This window comes from Panicum virgatum, chromosome 3K (genome assembly GCF_016808335.1).
Source record: "Panicum virgatum strain AP13 chromosome 3K, P.virgatum_v5, whole genome shotgun sequence".
Taxonomy (NCBI): domain Eukaryota; kingdom Viridiplantae; phylum Streptophyta; class Magnoliopsida; order Poales; family Poaceae; genus Panicum; species Panicum virgatum.
Genome location: NC_053138.1, coordinates 3,311,852 through 3,336,030, shown reverse-complemented (window position 1 = coordinate 3,336,030; position 24,179 = coordinate 3,311,852). Strand labels below are relative to the sequence as shown.

The window sequence follows — 24,179 nt, the reverse complement described above, 5'->3', positions numbered from 1 at the left end:
GATGGCTGCTCTGCAAGAAACTGGGTGAGGGACATCACTGGCGCTCTAACCTACTACTCGACTACCTCAAGATTTGGGAGCTTGTAGAAGCCACCGACCTCCACAATAATACACAGGATAAACTACTTTGGAAATGGACACCCGATCAAAAATTTTCCACTGCCTCGGCCTATCGTGCTTTCTTTCTCGGGCAATCCTCGATTGCTGGAGCTAAGGTACTTCGGAAGACTAAGCGCCAGGGAAATGCAAATTTTTTGGCTGGCTTGCTTTGCATGATCAATGTTGGACAGCCGAGAGACTGAAACGCCACAATCTGCAACAAGATGATAATTGTGCCCTTTGCAGCCAGGAGCCGGAAACTATAACACATCTGTTGACCGGCTGTTCATTCTCAAGGGAAGTCTGGTACAGAGTCCTACGTGGTCGTTGGCGTTCGGTCTCGCTGCAACAACCGGATGCTATTTTCACATATTGGTGGCTAGTTGGTCGCAAAAGGTTTGGAAAGGTCGACCGGAAATGTTTTGACACTCTGGTGATCCTTACCTTCTGGACTATTTGGAAAGAACGGAATAGGCGAACTTTTGATCATGTCAATCGCTCGGTCGATGATGTTGTAAACGTAGTTTTTGAGGAAGCTACCAGTTGGCTGCAGGCGGGTTATAAGACGTTAGAACCTTTTCTTAATTGCTGTGGGCTGCTAGCCTTAGGTCGCCTAAGCAATACTTGTAATTGCCTACTTGTAAGACCCGCCTGGCCACCATGAACCGTGGTTCATGACTGCTTTGCTTTGTTGTACTCTTTCTTCTCCTCTTAATGAAATACGTACTCAGACACGTTCGCTAAAAAAAAGATAAGTAAAATTTTAAACATCCAAACCGTAAGTAGTAACTGCTAATTTTTATTATATTTGACTTGTAACACATCGTAGAAGTATACTATATTATTAAACTACTTTTTGGTAAAATATACACGTACTATTTTCAAATATCCATGTCCATATACTATTGTAAGTCATCTAACGGCACGCATGGAATCCGGCCACCAAAGCGCAGCGATCAGCCACACCGTGTTGCCCAGTCAAGTTCTGGAGCAACCGCCGTGCCTGCGAGGAGGATGAGGATCAAAGCCGCTGCATCTGAGAGGCTCAGCGCGATCGTCTCTGGAGTGGATCCCCATCCCCTTCCCCTGGCTATAAATGGCGCAGCTCGGCGACGAAGCGAGGCAGCCCATGCCCGCCGCAGGAAGACGAGCGAGCATGGAGCTCACCACGTAGCTCGAGCAGCGCCGGCGGCTCGAGCAGGAAGCGAAGACGTAGCCGCCGTCCGCGTCCACCGGCGACGTATCGACCAGGGGGACACGGCGCTCCGCTCCTTCGTCCCGGGAGGGGGGCAAGGCCGGGACGTACGCAGCTCGTCTCTCTCGCGCGACAACTCCATGCCATGGGCCCGAGGAATGGAGCTCCGTGGCGCCGCCGTTGGCCGGACGCCAACGATTATCCGGATTCTAAGACTGTCGCTGCTCGCGGAAGAGCGGATGAGAGCACCCACCCCCTGCTTTCCGTTCTCTGCTTCTGCTTCTGCTTCTGCTTCTCCCTCTCCTTACGGTAGATGTGTCCAGTCAGTTATCTGTTGTTTTCTTGTATGATCTTTATTTATGTGAATAAAGGGACGATATTTACATTCTGATTACTGTCAGTGCGATGCTATTCTGCTAAAGTGATTACCTAACAGCTACTTGCAGTTTTGCACTCGACGCAACTCACGGCGATGGGCTTCTGCATGCATGGTGAAAGAAATTCAGTGGCGAGACATCAGTCATCGCTGAACATTCAGTTTTGACATGTGACCTTTTCTTTTGTGTCTGGGCGTGCAATTGGGGAAGGACAAATTTCTAGGGATAACGAGTAGTGCCTTGTGCCTGCTGGAAATATTTCTGTAAAGAGGTTATCGATCCCACCCAGGTCACATTCTAGATCGTTTTATGGTTTATAAACCATGACTACTGCTCTAGTGAAGTTGATAGCATTTTCTGTGCTGCTCCGCTCTACTCTGTATGCCAATCAATTACAATTTCTACTCTGGAAGCTGATAGCAGTATAGCATAGTAATCTCCATGTTCTTTTTACTGCAAACAATTGAAAGAAAGTAGTCAGAAAACAAACAAATGTTATACTTTATGTAATCCACACAACACAGTATAACAGTTCTTAGAAGATGATGAGAAGGCCAGAGGATGTTGCTCTTGCAGCTTAAGCTCATGTTGGGCTCTGACAGAGCTCATATAGGATACTTGGCAGAGCTACAACATGAAATCATTTGATACGCTTGCAGTTGCAGGTGATACAGTTGGTGGCTCGTCCCGTAGTCCATGCGGGTGTTGGACGGAGAGGTGGTGGCAGCCACGGCCGGACGCGATCACCACTGTCGAGTTCCCCGGTGGACGGCGCTCACGGCGAAGCTGCCATCCCGCGCGCGGAGGCGAACACCGGAGCACGGAGGAGAAGCAGCGTCTCCTTCCGGAGTACCTATCCGCCAACGCCGCAGCGTTGCTGACGGCGGCGCGGGGGGAGCGAGGCCACGGCGCAGGCGATGATGGCGCCGTCGAGGCGGCTGTCGCGGCCGCGGGGACGGACGCCGTTGACAGGGTAGCGCTTTGACATGGCGGATGGAGCTGACGATTTTGTCACCTGTGACGTGTCGCGCGTACGGCTGTGGCGAACGGGGACAGCGCGCCGCCGGCGAGCAGTGGCAGCGGCAGCCGGCAGGCATCCAGGCGGACGGGGGGCCGGAGAGGACGGCATCGAACTGGTTTACCGTCCTCCCACCCCGGACGGTATTTCATTTACCGTCCGGGTCTGGGGTCATCTGCACCGTTGGATGTAAATCATGCGGACAGGATCGATCCGACCGGTTGGGCTCAGAGATGTCGAAACGCTGGATGGACCAAGCGGAGGCCCAATTACTGAGGACCCAACGGCCCAAGCGTGCCACCGTTTCGTCTTCCTTGGTGGCCGGGCCTCCTCCGCGGGGCTCGTCGCCGGCCGGCGCTTCTCGCCGATGGCATTCGCCAACGAGTCGGCATCCCGCGACGCTGCAGGAGGCGCCACTGAAAGTACGAGGCATAACAGCAGCCACGGCACCTCCATTTTTGCAGTGCTCCACCTCTTCTTCTCTGTTGTGGATTGAGGAAAATTGATTGATTTGCAATGAGAGAGGTCAAGAGACGCAAGAGGAGAGCAATTCCAGCGTCGACACGCACATCGTCAAGCCTTTTTTTCCTCGGCAGGAGTGCAGTGGCAGATTCAGGTAGCGCCGCTGGAAATGTTACTGTGCTCAATTACCAATCCCTCCCAAATTCACAGTCTGATCGTTTCAAGCAAACGAGGTGCCTGATGGCCAACTGATCGTGTGATCAGGTTACCCAACTCAGAATCAGTCTGCCCCCATCCTCTGAAATGAGCTCAGTTAATCTGTTTGTTTGTAACAGTGGGCAGGGACTGGTCCACTTTCCCGGTATTCTTCTGCCTTCACCCGCCCCGGTCGACGGCCTGCCATGCCGGTCGATCCCCCTCCGCCCTCGTGCCGGCGCCGACGCGGCGGCTGCTACTGTCTCCTCCCCGGCCGACGACTTACTAGCCGCTGCCGTACCGCTACGGTGGAATCCCGCCGCCACCGTCTCCTCGGCAGCCGGCGACCTGCCAGCTACGGAAACGAAGGATCGACCTCGAGTGGAGTCAGTCAACGACGACCGCGAGCACCGCACGGACCAAATTTCAGGCCGGACGCGGGCTGAACGAAAGAATGATGGGCTCAAACTAACTGGGCCTCCGCTTGGCCCAGCAACGCTGTGGCCTCCCTTCAACGTATCGAATCGTGGCCGCAGAATTCCAATCCAACGATTCCCAGTACCCGAGCGTCCCCCCGCGCACGCTCTCGTGCCCGGAGCGCCGTCGCGCTCGGCATCGCCGGCGGTGCCGACGTCACAGCACACTCCCCTAATGTCACACCCGCGGCCGCCGCCTCCCTTGACCGCGTACCTCCTTTTTCCGCGTTACGCTCCGCGGCTGCCAACATCTTCCGGCCGTCGTCCTCAGTGTCCGTGTCCATGCCCGCGGCCAGCGCCATCCAGGGCGACACCGCCAGCCCCGCCGCGCGCATTCCCGGCGCCTGCAGCCCTTCCGCGAACGTCGACATGGTTTAGCTCCCTTGCTCGTTCATGGAGGGCCTCACCTGCTGCACCGACACAATGCAGTCTGCCAAAGTGGATGCCATGCCTGCGGGTTGTTGGCCTGCTCCCTGCTGCATGTTGATGTACCCTTGAAGTCAAGGGTACTAATAAGTTGTCACTTTAGGTTCTCGATCCATCACAACATCGGCACCAATGTGGCGATAACAATCGTCTAGTGTCAAACATCCAAGCAGAAATGCAGGGAAAGATCGATGTCTCCATCTCAATGTTCAGAGTCCACAAAATATTCAAAATCCGTTTGTTGAGACGTATCTTCACTTCAGTAGGTCATCACCGCACCACTGTCATGAAAGGGGACAAAACAAACTGCAATTTTGCAGCCGCAAGTCCTCGTTCTCTCTTCGAAATACAATCGCAAACATCACAGCGGATTGGTTCCCTCTCCCTCCACATTTCATGGAATGATCAGAGCTTCTTGCGGAGAAGCCCTCGGCAATGCCTGCAGTCTGTTACCGCACAGTTCGGAGTTCGGACGCGAGTGGCGCCGAGCGCGGCGGCCATGGGCGCGTATGCGCGACGCCCCGGTCGATCCTTTGCCGCCATCGAGCTGGTGCCGGCGCCGGCGCCGACGCGGCGGCTGTCAACGTCTCCTCCTCCGGCCGACGACTTGCCAGCCGCTGCCATGCCGGATGCCGCTGCGGACGCGAATTGCTTGGAGTCGACGACGACCACAATACCCGGACGCGGGCCTCAACAAAAGAACGACGGGCTCAAAGTAACTGGGCTTCCGCTTGGCCCAGTAACGCTGTTGCTCGGCTTCAACACATCGAATCGTGGCCGCGGAATTCAAATCCAACGGTTCACAATACCTCAGGGGTGGACGGTAAATGAAATACCGTCCACCCCGAGCGTCCCGGCGGCGCCCGGCAACGCTCTTGGCATCGCCGGCGCCCGGCGGCAGCGACGTCCCAGCACACTCCCCTAATGTCACACCCGCGGCCTCCTTCTCCCCTGAACGCGCACCTCCTCTTGCCTCGTTGCGGTCAGTGGCGGCGGCCAACATCTTCCGGCCGTCGTCCGTGCCCGCGGCCAGCGCCATGCGGGGCGACACCGCCAGCCCCGCCGCTGCCAACGTCTCTGGAGTGGATCCCCATCCCCTTTCCCTGGCTATAAAATGGCGCAGCTCGGCGACGAAGCGAGGCAGCCTATGCCCGCCGCAGGAAGACGAGCGAGCATGGAGCTCCCCATGTAGCTCGAGCAGCGCCGGCGGTTCGAGCAGAAAGCCAAGACGAAGCCGCCGTCCGCGTCCACCGGCGACGGACAGACCAGGGGGACGCGGCGCCTCGCTCCTCCGTCCCGGGAGGGGGGCAAGACCGGGACGTACGCAGCTCGTCTCTCTCTGTCTCACAACTCCACGCCATGGCCCCCAGCAATGGAGCTCCGTGGCGCCGCCGTTGGCCGGCCGCCAACGATTACGTATCCGGATTCTAAGACTCGCTGCTCGCGGAAGAACGGACGAGAGCACCCACCCCCTGCTTTCCCTTCTCTGCTTCTGCTTCTGCTTCTGCTTCGATTAGTTATCTGTGGCACTGCGGCAGCGTCAGCGGCAGGCATCCAGGCGGACGGGGCCCCAGGGCGGACGGCATCGATCTGGTTTACCGTCCGGGTCCGGGGTCATCTGCACCGTCGGATGTAATGTGTGCGGATAGGATCGATCCGACCGGTTGGGCTCAGAGAGATCGAAACGCTGTGTGGGCCAAGGGGAGGCCCAATTACGGAGGACCCAACGGCCCAAGAGTGCGTGATCAGGAACATCTTCCTTGGTGGCGGGCCTCCTCCGCGGGGCCCGGCCGGCGCTCCTCGCCGATGGCATTTGCCAATGAGTCGGTCGCACCGCTGTCAGAGAACCGCGGGGATCGAGATGGCGGCGACCACGTAGCCGTATCCGACCACGGTGAGGCGCGGCGGGCGGCGGGCGTCGTCGTCGTCGCACCGGTGCCGGAAGCCCCCCGCGGCCGCGCCCAAGCCCAAGTGCCGAACGGTAAGGGGACGGTCACGTTGTCGCACTGCCGCCGCCCGCCGGCCGCGACGCTGCAGGTGCAGGAGGCACCACTGAAAGTACGAGGCATAACAGCAGCCGCGGCACCTCCATTTTCAGTGCTCCACCTTCTTCTTCTCTGTTGCGGATTGAGGAAAATTTATTGATTTGCAATGAGAGAGGTCAAGAGACGCAAGAGGAGATCAATTCCAGCGTCGACACGCACATCGTCAAGTCTTTCCCTGCGTGATCAGGTTACCCAACTCAGTGTTCGATGTATTTTTGTCATGATATATTCAAATGTCAAGGATTAAGCTCAAGTGTTTTACCGAGAAATAAGAAGAAAAAAACAGCAATATAAAAAGAGAAAAGCTAGTAAGCTCGTGGGCTTCATATACGTGTGCATGGTGGTAAGCATATGTAGCAAATTGTGCGTGCATGCTTCGCCTGAACTAGCGGCGTGTACTCATTCAAGGTCTGTATGATGCATATTGCCATCTCGAGCTGCTGCTGGCCCCACGTGGCAGCCGGCGTGGCCTAGAAGATTCTTGAAGCGTCGAGACCTCCTGAACCCCCTCTCTCCGTGGCAACCAACTCGGTGTTTGGCCCATAGCAAAATGAGAGAAGTCCGTGCGTGCATCATCCTCTTAGCTTCTTGATCACGCACGTGTGTGCTGCATAGCATTCTTGGTCAGGCCCACGTGCAGCGAGTCCGGCTAGCCAAGGAGCGTGTGGTTGCGTTTTTGACGCAAAGAGCCGGGCGGATAAGTCTGCCAAGCAAGTTTTTCTCAACTGAAGGCCGGCGGCGCCGGGTGGGAGACCTGGAGCTGCACGCCGCCCTAATCCCTGCCTATATAAAGGACACAACGTCTTCACGTACAGGGGTTTCCTTTCCTGGACGGGAGCGGAGGGCGGCCGAAGGAGCCAGGGGCGAGAAGCGCCCCCAGCCCATCTCCATCGGAGATGCAGACGACGCCGCGCACATCCTGCTCGCTGTGACGAGCGGAGGCAGGCGCGCTCGTCCATCTCCATTCAAGCCGCGCGCCGGAGTCAAGGGACCGCCTGCCGTCGTCGAGCTCGCCGTCCATTATCAGATGAAAGCCGGCGCTCGGAGTTGCCGGAGACGTGCTCATCCCCTCTGCATCCCTCATCGTCAACAAGGGAATCACGTCCGCCTACACCTTCGTCTTCCTGGTCGGGCCCACAAGTCTGCACTACGCCGGCGACGACCTCGCCAGCCATCGTCTTCGTCTTCCTCGTCGTCTGCACCAAGCCGGTGGCGACCCTTGTCCTCTCGCCATCCTCAGCCTCATCGTCCGCCGTCGGCAAGGAGCCGGAGTCGGCAGCCGCGCCGGCGCCGAGCAGAGGTCGAGAAGCAAGTCGAAGGAGTGGAGGAGAAGGCCATGACGCCCGGTTCGTCTTTGGAGGCGCGGCAGACCCCAAGCTGGTGATGAAGCATCGGCCGGCGACGACACCAGGCCGCATCATCAAGCCCGGCTGCCGATCAACGACGACGGCGCCGCGAGGACACTGAGACGGCCGGCGACGACACCACGCCGCATCGTCAAGCCCGGCTGCCGACCAATGACGATGGCGCCGCGAGGACACTGAGACGGCTGGCGGCGACACCACACTACGCGTCGAGGTCCGGTTGCCGAACCAGTGACAACGGCGTCGCCACGAAGTTACTGAAGCCCGGCCACCGCACCGACAATGACGTCGAAGCGCCGGCGCTGCACGCCAAGCCGGCGTCGAGGATGACGACATCGCTGCTGCGCCGACCATCGCGGAGATGCCAGGATGAGACGGGGACGACTCCTTGATGAAGGGCTGTCGCGAGACGCCGATACACCGACGGCGAGAAGTCGCATGGAGCCGAAGAGATAATCTGCACCGCTGCGCGCACAAGTCTGTGTGTGTATTTGTCAGAAACGCACGTATGGCTAGCAAGCTAGCTAGCTACATGCGCATGTATGTATAAGAGCATTCATTTACAGGAGCATGCACGTAGGTGTGCCCACCCATGTACATGTTGATGTCTCGCCATTCGTTTACGATCAACCGCTACGACGTCGACTCGCCGGTCCAGCTTGCCGACTCTACATCGACAGCCACCTCAGCTCGGCTGCCGGCGGAGCGGCGCGGCACCCCTCATCATCGACGGCCACCTCGGCTCGGCTGCCGGTGGGGTGGCGTCATCGACGTCCACCTTCTCATCATCGATGGCACCATCGTGGCTGGCGCTGCACATCCAGCACCAACTCGACGATGACGCTGCCGTGGAGACGCTGAGGCGCGGCGCGGCGAGACTAGCGCTTCACGTTCAAGCCCGGCATCAACCGACAACTATGCCGCCACGAAGACGCCGAGGTGCGACACCGGCACGACCGGCCCTTCACGTTCAAGCCCGGCATCGACCGACAACTACGCTGCCACGAAGACACCGAAGTGTGTGCCGGCACGACCGGCGCTTCACGCTCAAGCCCGGCATCGACCCGACGACTACGCCACCACAAAGACGCTGAGGCCGGAGGCATGACCGACGCTGCCCGTTCAAACCGGCGCCGACCAGATGACGCCGTCGCCGTAAAGATGCCAGGATATGAGAGGCGACGCTGATGGCAGACTGCCGCAAGATGCCGTCACGCGCCGACGACCTGAGGAGCCGCGCGGAGCAGCCGGAGGATCTGCAGGATCTGCACCTCGGCGCTTGGACGTGCGCTCACATGCGAGATCATGTACAGCACGCACAAGTGCACATGTACGAGAAGCTAGCAAGCCACACAAGCATACGTGCGCCTCCACAAGAAGCAACAAGCTAGTGCATCTCCATGCAGATGCCTTGCCATCTCTTTGAGGATCAGCTAACGTCTCAACGACCCGACTCAACCACACATTGTCACCCCACTGCGACCTCGCTAGGCCCACACCGGCGAGGCGGACGATTAATCTGATGTTCCAGTTGCGCTACACCAACTCTGTCTACGCGACGTCCGACACCGGCGAGCTAGACGGCACGGGCGAGCGGGTGACGTTGATGCTCCAACCACGCCACACATGCTCATGGGTTGGCGACATTCCCTTCCGCTTCATCGACTCGGTCCAGCTCGCCGGCTCTGCATCGACTACCCACCTCTACAACGACTACGATGTCATTCGAGACCGATGAGGCCGGACGACTCAGGCGGGCGCCGCTGATGTCCCAGCGCCGTTGCACCGGCTCATGGACCGACGAGGCCATGGATGACATCGACGCCATCTACACCACCACCACCACCACCACCACACATGCTCATGGGTTGGTGTGACCCTCTTCATCAACAAAATCGACTACCTCGACCACGACTAAGCTGCCACGACATCAACTCGGTCCAGCTTCAAGTCTTCTCCAAGCATCTTCAATCTACCATGACTACCACGCCGTTCGAGACCGACGAGGCCGAACGACACGGGCGGGCGCTGCTGGTGCTCTAGCTACGCTACACCGGCTCATGGACACCGACGAGGCCATGGGCGACGCCGACGCCCACCTCTACACCACCACCATCATCATGCATGGAGAACGTGAAGCGAAGACCGAAGACGACGACCACAACAGCTTAATCGGAGGTACTCCGGCAAGCTAGTCTTGCGGAGGTAATTAACCGGGAGCTTTCCGAGGCCCCAGGAACTAGAAGACCACTTTCGCCCAAGTCAGATCTGCCCAATGGCAGGCTATGGAGCGCGCATATATATGGGAACCTGTATTTGTATTTTACAAAAATATGAATAAAACTTGTGTTCCCGTCTCTTTTGTCTTTTGTGTATTTCTATATACACTGGCACGCCCGCATCTTTATTTTCCACGCAGAGAGAATCTTGTGTGATTTTTCTCTCAAAACACTCAGAATCAGTGTGACCCCTGAATCTGAAACAACGGTGCCATACTCTGAAATGAGCTCAGTTCATGTGGTTGTTTGTAACAGTGGGCAGGGACCGGTCCACTTTCCCTGTATTTTATCCCCGGCCTTTTCTCATGCTTAGAAGTTGTAGGTGCCTTGTGTGAGTTTGCTCGCCTGCGTGCTCAGACCGAGCGACGTTTCAGATGAGATCGCTTTGGTGCAAGATTGATTATGTTTATTCTGGTACTCATCGATCGCCAGTGTAATTGCTAATAAGAATCATGTCATGGTAATGCAGCACACATTGGTTCTTGGCTGCTCGCCCTCTGATATTGAGCATACATAATTGTCCACTAGGCCAGCAAGCACACAGAAACAGTCAGCCCCACAGAGCTTGTGACAACCACAAGAATGATCACCCTGGTGTTCCAACGTACCATCGGTCGGTAGAAACTTGCATGCCAATCATAAGTTACACCAACTCTGGCCATTGAAGCCATTTTCTCATTGTTTAATTTAACTTATATGCAAATACAGAGGAGATTTCATTTAGCAATTTTATCTTATTTTTGCTAGGTTTATAGTTGAGTTTATGCCAGACAGACCTAGCCCATAGTTTGAAGCTTCAGTTGGAACCTGTGAAATTCAGTCTCATACTAAAACATCCACAAGGAGTACATATTCCAACTCTGAGAATTAGAAAGGAGACCATGTCGTCTAAAAGGTTATGCTGCTTATGCAAACTGGAAATGCAATAAATCCTACAGAAAACAAATGTGCACAACCATACACAAGATTAAATGCTGGTTCATACTTTTGTAGCAACACGAGGAGGGCAGAGTTTTGATACTGTCATTTCTGTGCCGTCATCAAATTTCCTCAAACGCTTTGTATTGATGTATAATAGATGTCTACATGACAAATACCTTACCAAACACAGCATATTTATCCTTTGCTACCTAAAAACATGAGCCTCTAGTACAAAAACTGTACACACCTCTTAACTCTGAAGGTGAAAGAGAAGGGTCAAAAATAACAAAAAAATGATTGCACTATTTTCTTCTGACAATGTGATCTTCACCCAAATGTTGTGAGCACCTTCTGAACTGAATAGTATGAGCACTTTGACGTAACATTGGCATTTCACATATCAGTGGCAAGTCGTTCAATTCTCAACCAAGGTATACTATAAGCCAAAAAAATCACCTAGTACAAACAGGGGAAAGAAAAGGTTATATCAGATAGTGTTAGCGCCGAACAGGTAAATGGAGAGTAACTCATTCGTACCCGTCAATCACAATGCATCTGCACTCTTGCCTCCTCTCTTGCTAACTAGTTCACAGAGTCGGCAAGGCAATGTGTCAAGGCTAATTTCACGGGCCCTACCAAAGTTACCTAGAACACCACAGCGCCTCCATGCATGGTATTCTGCATAGGCTACAGGGTCATTTGCAAGTGCTTTCACATATGATGCCAATTCTTTCAGAGAGCTGAATTTGGAAGCATCTATAATAGAATTGGGAGGAACAAAATCCCAGACATTGGGTGCCCCAAAGTATATGGGTACTGATCCAGCCTCCAAAGCATAGAACAACTTCTCGGTCACATAACTTTCGGTCTTGGTGTTCTCAATTGCAAGAACAAACTTGTAATGTGACATTGCGCAGTGCAGGTGATCCCACCAGTGTGGTGCGCCATTATCATTGGTGGAGCAAACTGGATACATGGATAGTGCCATGTCTGGACCACCAACATTGTTCAAACATCTGCCAAAGGAATGGTGAGGCACCAATGAGAGGAAGTCTTTTGCAACCTTGTCTCTGTGAGGGAGACACCTTGAAGATGACCAGTAAATAAGAGCATCCTGATAAAAGACAGGGAAGTCAAAAGCTCATAAGATTAAAATGATCCAAGGAGGGAGAATTACTACAACAGGACTGATTTTATCCGAGAAAGTACAACAGCAGGCATGCACGATGCGAGGGAGAATTAATACTGCAGGACTGATTATATTGAGAAAGTGCAACACTGATGCAAGAGCAGACATGCACAATTTCATCTCTCTGACAGTAAAACACGAATTACAGAAAAATACAGAAGATTTGATACTTTGAGCACCTGTTTCTCCCTCTGAATTATCTATCACTCTTTGTATCACCCACTATATAACTGTTGCAGGCTTGCCATGGAAAGGTAAAAAGATGTGGAAAACCTCCAGCTAGGATGGGTGTCTATAATCCTTTTAAAAAAAAGAGAGAGAGGATGGGTCTCTATGCAACTGCTAATTTTCTAGAATAAACCAACATGTAGACATGATCTAATTTTTTTTATAAAAAAAACACATGGTCTACATTTTCTATGGACAAAGTTCAAACAGCCATTTGATGATGGACAGGACAGTGCCCATGAAAAATTATAAGTAATGCACTGATACTCATGTTAAGGAAAAACATAGCTGGAGTTAGGTAATGCACAAGGTGTATGTTTGTGAGGAAAGTAAATTGTTGCCTTAGCATAATTAACTATGCTATGGAATTCATACTTTGCAGGTTTCAGTCTTACATTTCTCTTTTCAGTTGATATATGGTAGCTCCGGCTGGTGTGAAATGATTTTCCAGCATATGTTATTTGCACATCATCATTCGCATGGTAACCAATGAAAATGTCCTCAAAACCAGTTGGCTTTCTACTAGCCTCCAGATCCAGATAAACACGAAGAGGCAGTCCTTTCATTCTCTGCAAAGCATGTTACAGAACACTTGAAAGTTAGAATCATATAGATGAATATACTTAATCTGTTTATAAAACAATGAAATAAATAAATCCTATATTATTCAAAAACAGAAATAGTGTTTGATTCCGTGCAAGTCCTACAAAAGATGGCAAACTCGAAAAGCTGTAGCTATGCCACAGACCAAACCTTTAGCTACCAACTGACCAACCAGAACTGCAAAATTAACAGACATAAGTAAGATGCAAAGGGAAGAGCTGGCAAGTAATCTACCACATAAAAACTTCCTGATGCAGTAATGCTATTTCTCCTATTGATACTGACAGGTTATAGGTCCCAGCTAATACACAAAACAAACTTCTAAATTTTTCATTAATGCAGAAGACCAATGGGAAACAATATCTGCTGTTTCACAAATTTACTACAACAAACAATTCAATTAGAAGAACAGCAATCATGAATTTACTCCCTCCAATTTTAATTATATGATGGTTAAGACAAGCTATTTCGTTCATAACGCCATATTTTAAACATGGAGGGAATATCCCACATTTCGTATCAAATATTTTGCCAAATACTGTCATCAAGTGTACAGGAAAAGTTAGAAAACACTTCAAAAGCATTTTATAACTTGAGCAACATTTGAAAAGGGGGAATATGCTACCAATTACGCATATTGTAGCATAGGCTACCATCGGCACCTGTTGGATACTCCTACCTCTCCCGGTCTCCCCCCAACAGAAATGGTCCCCATTTTTTCACGATTTTCTTTGGTGTATGTATACCAATTCTCTGATTCCACAACACAACCATTTGAGATTTTAAGAGTAAGGAACAGGATTCATCACCAATTTGATCTCCAAAGTTTCAAATGCCCGAATTTACCACCTATCAGTTCATCATAAACAGACACGCATCGTGACTGGACAAGAGAAGAGGGGAAGAAAGTCCGGTACCTGCGGCGGCGGCGTGGCGCCCTCGTAGAGCAGCGCGTCGGGGCGGTCGACGGCGGCGGCGGACTTGCTCCATACGCAGCTGACCCCGCAGCGGCACGAGTAGACCCCATCGAGCGCGTCGGGGATCCACGTCCACCCCTTGACGAGCACCCCGACGTGGCGCGTCTTAAGCTCCTCGCACCTGGCCCCGCCCCACGCCGCGCCGCCGGTGATGGCCGCGGAGGAGGAGGCGGAGGCCTCCGCGGTGGCGTTGGCGGCGGGCAGCTCCGCGGCGGCGAGCTTGGCGCGGATGCGGGGGCAGCCGACGGCGGCGTCCCAGGCGTTGAAGGCCTCGAGGAGGGAGGTGAAGGGGTCGCGGTCGCGGGAGCCGACGGAGTCGAGCGCAGTGGGGAATCGGGTGGCGCCGGCGCCGGGGAGGAGGGGCGCGGGCGTGGAGAGCGGGGAGATGGAGGGCAGCTCGAAGTAGCCGGAGAGGAGGAGGAGCAGGATGGCGGCGGAGGCGAGCATCGGGGCCACGTAGTTGATCCGCTTCCGGAAGAGCATCGGGGGTGCTTCGGAACCTTCTAGATGCCTCCGCCGCGCCCGCACGCCCCGTCGCTCGCCGGTGCGCGAGATCTCCAGGAAGGGGACAAGCGCTCAAGGTGGAGGAGGATGGGATGGGAGTAAATGAAGCGGGAGTTTTCTGCAAAATTGACAGGGCTTGGGCGCTTTGCTTTGCCGCTTTGCTTTGCCGCTTTGGCTTTCTTTCGTTGGGTGGGTTTTCGTTTGGGTCCTTGGAAGTCTGGTATTATCGAAAACGTGGGGTAGTGGTTGTGGACTTGACTGGTAGGCCGCCGATCACCGGCAGTTGTTTACCATTTTCGATGACTTTTGGGGTACGTCTTCAGTCTGCTTCGACGTGCCCAACTGACTGTTTTCTTAATTATACAGTGCAACTCAAACACTCACAATATATACATATTCATACCTCTATGAATATATGTACACAAACTCTATTTCTATGAGCATATTCGAAGACTTAGCCGGTAAATTCTCAAAATTAATAACGTCACCACAGACACCTCATTGTCAACAAAAACGTGCCCAACTGACTGTTATCCCTAGACTTTTGAATACACACAAACACAATATACGTCGTGTATCGATGCTATATCGTTTTTCAAGATATGAATTCGAAACATCTTTCAGTGGAACACCAAGGACCTTTGTGTTGTCTCCTACACAAGGATTAAAGTAGTTCGCGCCCATCTTTGTTCTTGAGGTGTTGTTGAATTGCAAGGTTTTGATATTTTTTTTCGAGTAAAATAAAGCTTAACTTCCATCAAGAGTACCTGATAATGACATTGCAAATACAAGGCTTTGCATAGGATCGAGGAAGACGACTATTTTTTTTTTAGAGGATCGAGGAAGACGACTTGTTAGTAGTCTCGTCGTCAGGGCAGACCGTGGGCAGTAGGCCCAAGTCGGAGCTCTTGGCCAGCCTGGGCAGCTGCTATTTAAACTCTAAGATTAATTGGGCCCTTTTGTCCGCCCGCACCGACCCATCACCGGGTCTAGTAGTTAACCGCGGTTTTTTTATTTTTTATTTTCGTTTTTTACAAAAATATATTTACGATTTGAAAATTTACAGCAATATACCCCGGCCGACCAGCAATATACCTCGGCCGACCCGCTGCCGGGCGGCCAATCATTTCTGAAAAAAATTTCGCGGAGAAAATTGCGCGCAGGTCCCTGGGGGCCGGTCGCCCGGCAGCGGGGCGGCCGGCCCTGGCCGCCCGGCAACGGGGCGGCCGGATCTCCCACCCTTATATAAGGGTTGGCTGGTCTCCCCACCCCTCATTTGCATCACTAAAATTCCAGAAATCAAGAAAAAAGAGGGAGGGAGGGAGAGAGGCGAAGCCCTACCGGATTTTCGAGCCGGCGACTGCAGGTAACCAAAATTCTTCTACGCTTTACAAATAGATTATGTTGTAATTATTTTTGTTGAAACAGTAGATTAGCAATCAATTTAATTATTGTTAGGAGTGATTAGTGGTACATTTAGGTGCAGTTACTTGTAATGATTAGCGTTGATACAGTACATTTAGTGTTAGATTAAGTATTAGAAAGTACTAGAAAATTGTTAGAGAAGTATTAGAAAGTCTTAAAAATTGAAAGATAATATTAAAAAGAAAATAGAAAATGTTAGAAAATTGTAGAAAGTATTTTGTTGAAACAGTAGTTTAGCAATCAGTTTAATTATTATTAGGAGTGATTAGTGGTACATTTAGGTGTAGTTACTGATAATGATTAGCGTTGATATAGTATATTAGCAATCTGATTGCTCACTTGTGATTGTCAGGGCTCAACACCATGGCATCCTCAGGATCCACTTACATTCCATGGGCTCAACACCATGGCATCCTCAGGATCCACTTACATTCCATGGAGTAAGATGACGGAAACAGTCCCCCAAGGAGTCCAGGTGCCTATGTGTTTTTGCGAATCCTTGTGCAAACTAATGAAATCAAGGGGTTTTGGAGACGACTTTGACAAGAGATTCTTCATGTGCGAGAATTACGAGTACGACCCGCCCAATCATTACGGAACGGACCGAGTAAAGGTACTACAAAATACTATTAGAGTTTGTCACTTTCAGATCTAGTAATGACTTCTAACATGATTTGGGGAAAGACTCCACCGCCTCTATGTGATTTCGTGCAGTGGTTAGACACCGAGCAATCTCAGCAGGATAAGTATCACGTGGAGTGTCAAGCAAGGTGGGTTGCACAAAGGTGGCAACGAATGCTGTATGAAGAACAGATGGAGGAGAAGCGCAAGAAAAACCAGGAAGAGATTCAGAAGAGGATTGCAAAAGTGGAACGTCAGAAGACAGAGGAACGTGAAGCTGATAGGGAGAGGAAGCGAGAGAGGGCCCGCCGTGCTAAGGAAGCCGGGTCTGAAGCTATTAGGAATGAAAAATATCCCCGGTGCACTCAGTAAAGCACCACCATGTAATCCTGACATTTTACATTTTCTAAGGCATGTTAGGTTTACTCACAACACGAGGTTATCGTGTTGCACATGCCATACTTTTCATTGTTCAAGTACCTAGTAGTACGAACGCCTTAGACCTCTGCTTTGTAATCGTAGCATTGTTTACAAAACTGTATTGCAAACCGAAAATTTATGATTCATAACTACTCTTCTATTTTCAGTACACTACATTCAGTGAGCAATCTAATTGAACCAACGTACACATTTAGAACTGTAACCAATAAAATCTTACTACACAAATACCTTCGTAATATTACATGCTACAATCTGGTGCAAATACATATCCATACATTACGAAATGTAATTATTACATACAGGTCGGAATACATATCCATACATCTGGTTCAAATACATATACACACATAACGAAATCTAGACGCGACGGGCTCCAAAATCCGGAGGCAATCCATCGGTGGGATTTCTAGAAGGTCCAACCTCAGCACCAGCATTATCTTCTTGCATTTTAGGGCACTTTTTGTAAGTGTGACCATCTGCTCCACACATGTTGCATCATTTTTTTTTCTTTCCTGCCTCAGACTCATCCATTCCGTTACGGATATGAAGTGTCTGCCGTCGACCTACCCCTCTCATAGCATCTGGATTGAGAATGTACATTAGATAGATATTTGGTGTAGTGAATGATCCCAGACTGCCTATGCCATATATCTCATGGGCCCAAATGTGCACAGCGATTTCTTTTCTGTAATATTCTGAAACAAAAACCCTAGGATCCAACCCAGATTCTGAACATGCCACAATGACATGGGAGCATGGTAAGTGAAGAAGCTGTGGCTTCTTGCATCTGAAAAAACCTTGCATTCCGGCGTTATCAAGCAATCCTGAACGACCCTTTGTCTGCGGACACCCTGCCCTGTCCTGTCCTTGCATGAAATCTCAAACCTTTGATTCTTTGTGCCCATGGAGACCACTCTGTGATATTGAGCCTTTTCAATCTTTTCTTTCATGTAGTCAGTGACCCTATTACAAAAAATCACTCCTGGATCATTAAGTAAGACAGCAGCTGCCTGGTATTGCTCTCTGAAGTACCTTGTGCATCCGTACATGATGAACTCAACTATGCCAACAAAAGAAAATCCACAAACATGACGTATTACCATATTGTCTCGATCCCATATCGACGACCACCAGTGTCGTATAGAATGGACCACTTCTCCTTAGGTGCATCCTTAATCCACTGTGTGAAAGGTCCACCGCCGGAACGTCTCCGGCTGGAGGTTGAGGCCTGTTCCTTTAGCAGCTCGGCGCACATGTTATCTAGCACCTGCCACAATGCATCAAATTTCCGCTGCTGATTCTGAGTGCACAACCTCTTGAACAAATTCATAAGTTCCTTATTCTTGAAGTGCTCATAAAAGTTTGCGCACATATGCCTTATGCACCACATACTCACAACATCTGGCCATAGAGGAGGCTGTCCTCGACTTCCTTCATGTAGTTGTCTTATTACTGCTAGAAGACCTGCATGTCTGTCACAGATGAGGCAAACATCAGGCCTTCCAGCAACAACGTGAATCTTCACACGTTCAAGGAATCAGTACCAGCTCTCTGTGTTCTCATTCTCAACAAAAGCAAAGACGATGGGAACCACCTGCTTTTTGCAATAAACTCCAATCGCTGTCAGTATTGTCCCCTTATATCTTCCTGTCAAGAATGTGCCGTCAATACATAGAACATGAAGACAATACATAAATGCCCTCACACATGCACCAAGGCAGAAGAAAGCACGAAGCAGAAACACAGATCCCCCATCTAAACTCGGTACAATGTAGGTATCAGCCGCGCTTCCAGGATTTCTCTACACAATTGCTGACAGAATGTGAGACAGATTATCATATGATGCCTCATATGTGCCGAATCTCATCTCAAACACTTTTTGTTTTGCCCGCCAAGTCTTTGCATAGCTAATTTTGTATTGAAAACGGTCGTCGATGTCCCTAATTATCAATTTTGGCTCATAATCAATTTTGTCCAGAATCACCCCATACATCTTCTTGGCTACGAAAGTGGATGTGATGTTACGGTGAGTTTGCGCAACAGCAGTTAATCTATATGTATGTGGTGTAACAATTGAACACTCTCAGTGTGTCTTGTACTTGCCCTTGTAGGCATGTACAATCGCCATTGACATACTTCACCTCATATTCTTTGCTGCTAGACTTCACAACTCTGAATTCATTTCTCAACGATATAGCCCAAAGCTTCACAACATCTTTCACAGCTTCAATGCTAGGATACTTTGCCCCCTGCACAACCTCATTCTCTCTGTATTCATACTCATTACTCCTAATATCATGTATCACTGGATTTCCAAAACCCTTGTCTCGCCATTCACCTAGCAACGGGTAGTCCTCATCGTCTGATGAGTCCCCACATTCTTCCATCATTCGAGCCTCTTGGTCTTCATTCTGTACAGCTTTCACTATTCCAGGTATCCGCTCCCCCTCATCAGCTAAACCTTGCGGCTCAGGTTGAATGACATGCACGTTCTGATCTTCTTTTTCTCCTAACTGATCAGCTATATCTTGCGGCTCAGGTTTTGTGACATGCATGTTCTGATCTTCATTTTCTTATTCCACTGCTTGGTTCATATGAGATGATGTACTTGTTGACCCTTCACCGAAATGGGCTGCCTTCTGGTGAATCTGAATTAGCATTGCAAGAGGCCACCCACGGTTAAGAACTATTTGCATGTAAGTCCACCATTCTTCGGCGTTTGCTATAAGCATCAACTCCCAGAAATCCCCTTCAGTTCCCCAATTCGTCACAGTCTGAACGATTAAGAAATGAGTCTTTGGATTCACATTGAATATCTCGTGAAGCTATTTGCGTATGGAACCAAAACTCCTCTATAAGGGTTTATCTATTTCGTACTCTCTTCGTTCAAAAGCTGATAGATCTACTCCATACGCATCATGAGAAATATAGTAGTTACCATAATGAATATAAAAACGAAGTTTGCTCGACATATCTGGACACACAATCATGATATTAAATTGATTGTTAATCTACTATTTCAAAAAAATAATTACAACATAATCTATTTGTAAAGCGTAGAAGAATTTTGGTTACCTGCAGTCGCCGGCTCGAAAATCCGGCAGGGCTTCGCCTCTCTCCCTCCCTCCCTCTATTTTTTTGTTTCTGGAATTTTAGTGATGCAAATGAGGGGTGGGGGACCAGCCAACCCTTATATAAGGGTGGGATAGCCGGTCGCCCTGCAGCCGGGCGGCCAGGGCCGGCCGCCCCGCTGCCGGGCGACCGGCCCCCAGGGACCTGCGCGTAATTTTCTCTGCGAATTTTTTTTTCAGAAATACCCCTGCCGCCCCGCTGCCGGGCGGGATATATTCCTGTAAATTTCCAAATCGAAAATATATTTTTGTAAAAAATGAAAATAAAAAATAAAAAAACCGCGTAGTTAACCGCTCCGCCCCCAGATAGACAAACCCACCCGGCCCAACAGAAAAGAGCAAACCAGCTTCGAGCTTCCCCTTTGCCGGCTCCTGACCTGCAGCCGCGGCTGCTAACCTGCTTCCGGCGGCAGTCCGGCGATTCCAGACCGGCCGTTCTGTTCTGTCACTCGGTGCCAGCCTGCCAGGAAACCCACCGGGCGGCGGCGTAGCGGCGCCACTGCTTCTCCCGTCCCCAGTCGTGGCCAGTGTCTCCCGCGGAACCCCCGCTGCTAGGGGCTGAAACCGTTCCCCTTTTCGCTCCTGCGGTACGGTTCCTGCTTTCATTCGACTACTCTTTCTGTCTCCGTGATGAATTTGGGCGCCCGATATCCTCACATTGTATGATCTGGGGTGCTAAACCTGTATCAGGAATCGTGTCGGGCTCGGGTGTTGCCTCGCAATACTTCGGGGTCCTGTCGCTAAAGTTGAATCCTTTGCTTATTTCAAAAAAGAAAAAAGTTGAATCCTTTGCCTCAGGAGGGGTGGAGGTGGAACGACGAGCTGGGAGGGAAGAAACCTGAGCATGTTAGTCACTGGATTAGGTCAGTGTTAAGTTCCTCCCCTACTCCTTCCTGTTCTAGAGCTTTCAGACTACACAGGTTGCTTCATTCGCACAATAGGTTTCCATTTTTTTTTAAAAAAAAAACGAACAATGCCCAATACTATGATTTTGGACTTATTTCTACCTTCATTGTTGGAGAAAATGCGATTATGATTCAGCAAGCTACTAATCCTCATGCTATGTTTAACTTTAGTCTTGTTTTGTAGTTTGTAGGATCTTGTAAATGCCGGTTTGTTACTGTAAATTAGGATGACCAAATTATTTATCTCCCGTTAAGTTGAGCTTTGTGCTGTTTCTATTTCAGTGTGCTGTTTTACTTCAAACAGATTTCCAAATGCTAATCCAGTGTTATGAGTCCTTGATTTGGTTTATCATCAAACACATAATATTTTGACATTTTCACTTTAGTCACGCAACTTCTTTTCTCTCCCCTGTTAACTAATCAATTTCTGTTACAAATTCTGCATCTTCATTGACAATTCATTTTGTTTCCCAGGAGTGTGACATCTGCGTACACATGATTACTGAAATACTACCGGTAGCTCTGCAGTCTGAGGTGGGGTCCAATGAAAATGAAAAGAAATACATATGTGAAAAATAGCCTCTGCAAATTTTAGCAATTACGTATCTTATACCTAGATCAAAGTTTCCGCAGAATATAAGGTGCAAGTGCAACTGTTCCTCCATTCCCAATAACCCTGAATTCCACTCTCATTTGATCACATCAAACTGGAACAATTCGTATCATTTTCTTCCATTTGAAATGAATCCTCACCGTCCCAGTGGCTCCTCAAATTGTAAGAGTTTTCCAAATGAGCCATTGGGAATGCCCAATCCTACAAATTTTCAACACACACAATTCTCACACCATGTGTCGTTTTCACAACCATCATATGCTATGAATTTCCCCCATCATCAATATCCACAGCAACACCTATACGCACCACATGTCCAATATGTTGTTCTTCAACCACAATATGGTCCTTTCTCACTATCACAACAGCAGCCTCCACCTTCTGGAGCTATGTTGACACCACCACCACCTCCACCAGCTGGAATTATACCATTACCAACACCGCCGCTCCCACCTCCACCTGCTGGAGTGGTGCCGTTATCAGTGTCAGAGTCAGGCACTCCACATTCAGTAACCAGTCCGGATGAACAAGATATTGTTAGTGTAGGCAATGGCAGGAATGCTGAACCTGATAGAACTGCTAGGCGACTGAATTGGACGGAAGTGGAGGACTTAAGATTGGTAAGAAGTTTTCTATTCATTTTCTGTTATTCCGTACTAGGCCTTACATTTTTTCCTTAATTTGTTTTTGGATACGCAGGTTAGTGCTTGGTTGAATAGTTCCAAGTCGAGTAATTCCAAATATTGGGCAAATGTTGTGGGGTTGTACAATAAGAACACCCCAAAAGATCGAAAACGGGCACGAGTACAATTAAAGCACCACTGGCAGAAGATTAATAAGAAGGTCGCCCACTTCTATGATTGCTGGTGCAAAGTTGAGGCAAAATATTCAGGTGCCCATTCTGAGAAAATGCAACCGATGGACAAAACATGGGCGATGTATAATGAGGAAGCACGAGAGATGTACTGTGAGGAAGCGAAACATCATTTTGCCTTCAGCCATTTTTGGAAAGCTGTTTGGGACCAACCCAAGTGGAAAAGATACATCTCTTCTTTATACTCCAAGAAAACTAAGTTGTCTGAATCTGGGGACTGCACATCATCGGAAGATGCTGAAGATGCACCCGAAATAGAAACAGGTGAACAGGGTAGCATGCTTGTGAAGAAGAAACACGAAGCTAAAGGTAAGGTGCCATCTCTTTCATCAGAGTTGCAAGAAGACATCCAGTGCTCAGTGGATCCTCAAAACATGACTGAGAAGAATCACAAGGAGATGATAGAGGCACAGCTTCAGTGCTCAGACCAAAAGCTTGAGCTGGCTAGATCGAGTCAGCTGATAATGAAGGACAAGGAAATGGTAATGTCTGAAATGCAAACTGATCTGTTGATGGACGGGACATCAAGGGTCCATAAGTTGCAGCACGGAAGAGATGGACTAATGGCTGACATTGCAAGGTTCAATGAGTTTCAGCACGGGAGTGCCGTGAGGGAAGATGTGCCTGAAAAGAAAACACATCCACAATGTTGCAAAAGGGTAGAGCACGCAGGGACAGTGAGAGGTGGCGTTCCTGAGCAAGAAACATACCCACAAGGTTCCAAGATGGCAAAGTCCAAGCGGAAACGCAAAGGGGATGCATCAACTCCTCCTTCGGAAGTTCAGGAAGACATTAAACGTGCAGTGGATCTGCAGACCATGCTCCAGAAGGACCGCGAGAAGATGTCGGAGGTGCAGCTCCGCCTATCGAAAGAGAAGCTTGAGATAGCCAGGTTGAAGCATCAAGAAGCGAAGGACAGGAAGGAAACAACACTCTATGAGAAGTATACGGAACTGTTATTGGCTGATACCCAGAGGTTTGATGAGTTCCAGAAGGAAGAGCACCGAAAGGCAGTAAAGCGCATGGGGGAGATGCTATTTCGTAACAATGGCATGAAACTTCCTTCTGATAACCTTAAGCACATGTAGTCTGAAATGTCATATCTGAACTTTGAAGCACTTGCACCTGGTTTCATTAAGCACCTGTAGGGAAATGTTATCTTCCCTGACATTGTGGCGTCATTTATAAATATTGTTTTTAGTCAGCGTGCACAATGCTCAGCACCCTGCTTGATAGCAGGCCAGTCACCAACATGGCGACCCTTGCTAAATCTGTCAGTGAGTAGCAGATTTCCAGGAGGTCAGGATATCAACAGTTTGCACGCAGTGATCAGAAAAAAAGGCTTATATATTAATATATATGATCAGTAGAAAAGGATCAATAATTCACTGCTGCATGCCCAGTCCAAGCGCTATATATCAAGTTTATCTGAAATACTTGGTGCACTGTACATGAGTCTTGGTGCTTTCATTTCATGACAGGATATGAAGATGGAGATGTTCCGTTTCCTCCTTGTTTTTCAGAGACGGTAGCAGGATCCCGGCAAATAGAGATGAGCCGAACAACGAGTCGTGTCTGCTGATAAGAGAGCTCCCGTGGGCAACAATACATCGTAGCTAGTGGCCGTTGTCCATTGTACCGATGGTATACTTATTCCTTAACACAAAGGGAGAGCAACAAAGGACGACAGTGGAGAGACAGAAATCAAAAGGATAAAATGCCCACTCAAGGGTTATAGATTCAAATGGATCAACATTTCAAGAATTTAAGAACCTGAAAACTCTACAGATGGTGCATTGAACACAGAGTAA

The 24,179-nt window shown here is 49.8% G+C and overlaps 2 protein-coding genes across 3 annotated transcripts; one reads left to right on the top strand and one right to left on the bottom strand.

Moving 5' to 3' along the window:
- Window positions 1-10,962: 10,962 nt before the first annotated feature.
- On the bottom strand, window positions 10,963-14,489 carry LOC120696833 (alpha-(1,4)-fucosyltransferase-like). Its single transcript, XM_039979848.1, has 4 exons — window positions 13,795-14,489; window positions 12,670-12,843; window positions 11,395-11,971; window positions 10,963-11,313 (listed from the first exon to the last, which is right to left on the bottom strand). The coding sequence occupies exons 1-3, from the start codon at window positions 14,335-14,337 to the stop codon at window positions 11,402-11,404; spliced, it is 1,287 nt and encodes a 428-aa protein (XP_039835782.1). The 5' UTR covers window positions 14,338-14,489; the 3' UTR covers window positions 10,963-11,313; window positions 11,395-11,401.
- Window positions 14,490-20,291: 5,802 nt separating this feature from the next.
- LOC120696831 lies at window positions 20,292-23,722 on the top strand. Of its 2 annotated transcripts, none has more exons than XM_039979847.1 (4): window positions 20,292-20,563; window positions 20,775-20,839; window positions 21,356-22,114; window positions 22,194-23,722. In XM_039979847.1, exons 3-4 carry the CDS (start codon window positions 21,623-21,625, stop codon window positions 23,454-23,456), a joined length of 1,755 nt encoding a protein of 584 aa, XP_039835781.1. In that variant the 5' UTR covers window positions 20,292-20,563; window positions 20,775-20,839; window positions 21,356-21,622; the 3' UTR covers window positions 23,457-23,722. The 2 variants fall into 2 exon arrangements, with proteins under 2 accessions (XP_039835781.1, XP_039835780.1); XM_039979846.1 differs by having other exon boundaries at window positions 20,667-20,839.
- Window positions 23,723-24,179: the final 457 nt, after the last annotated feature.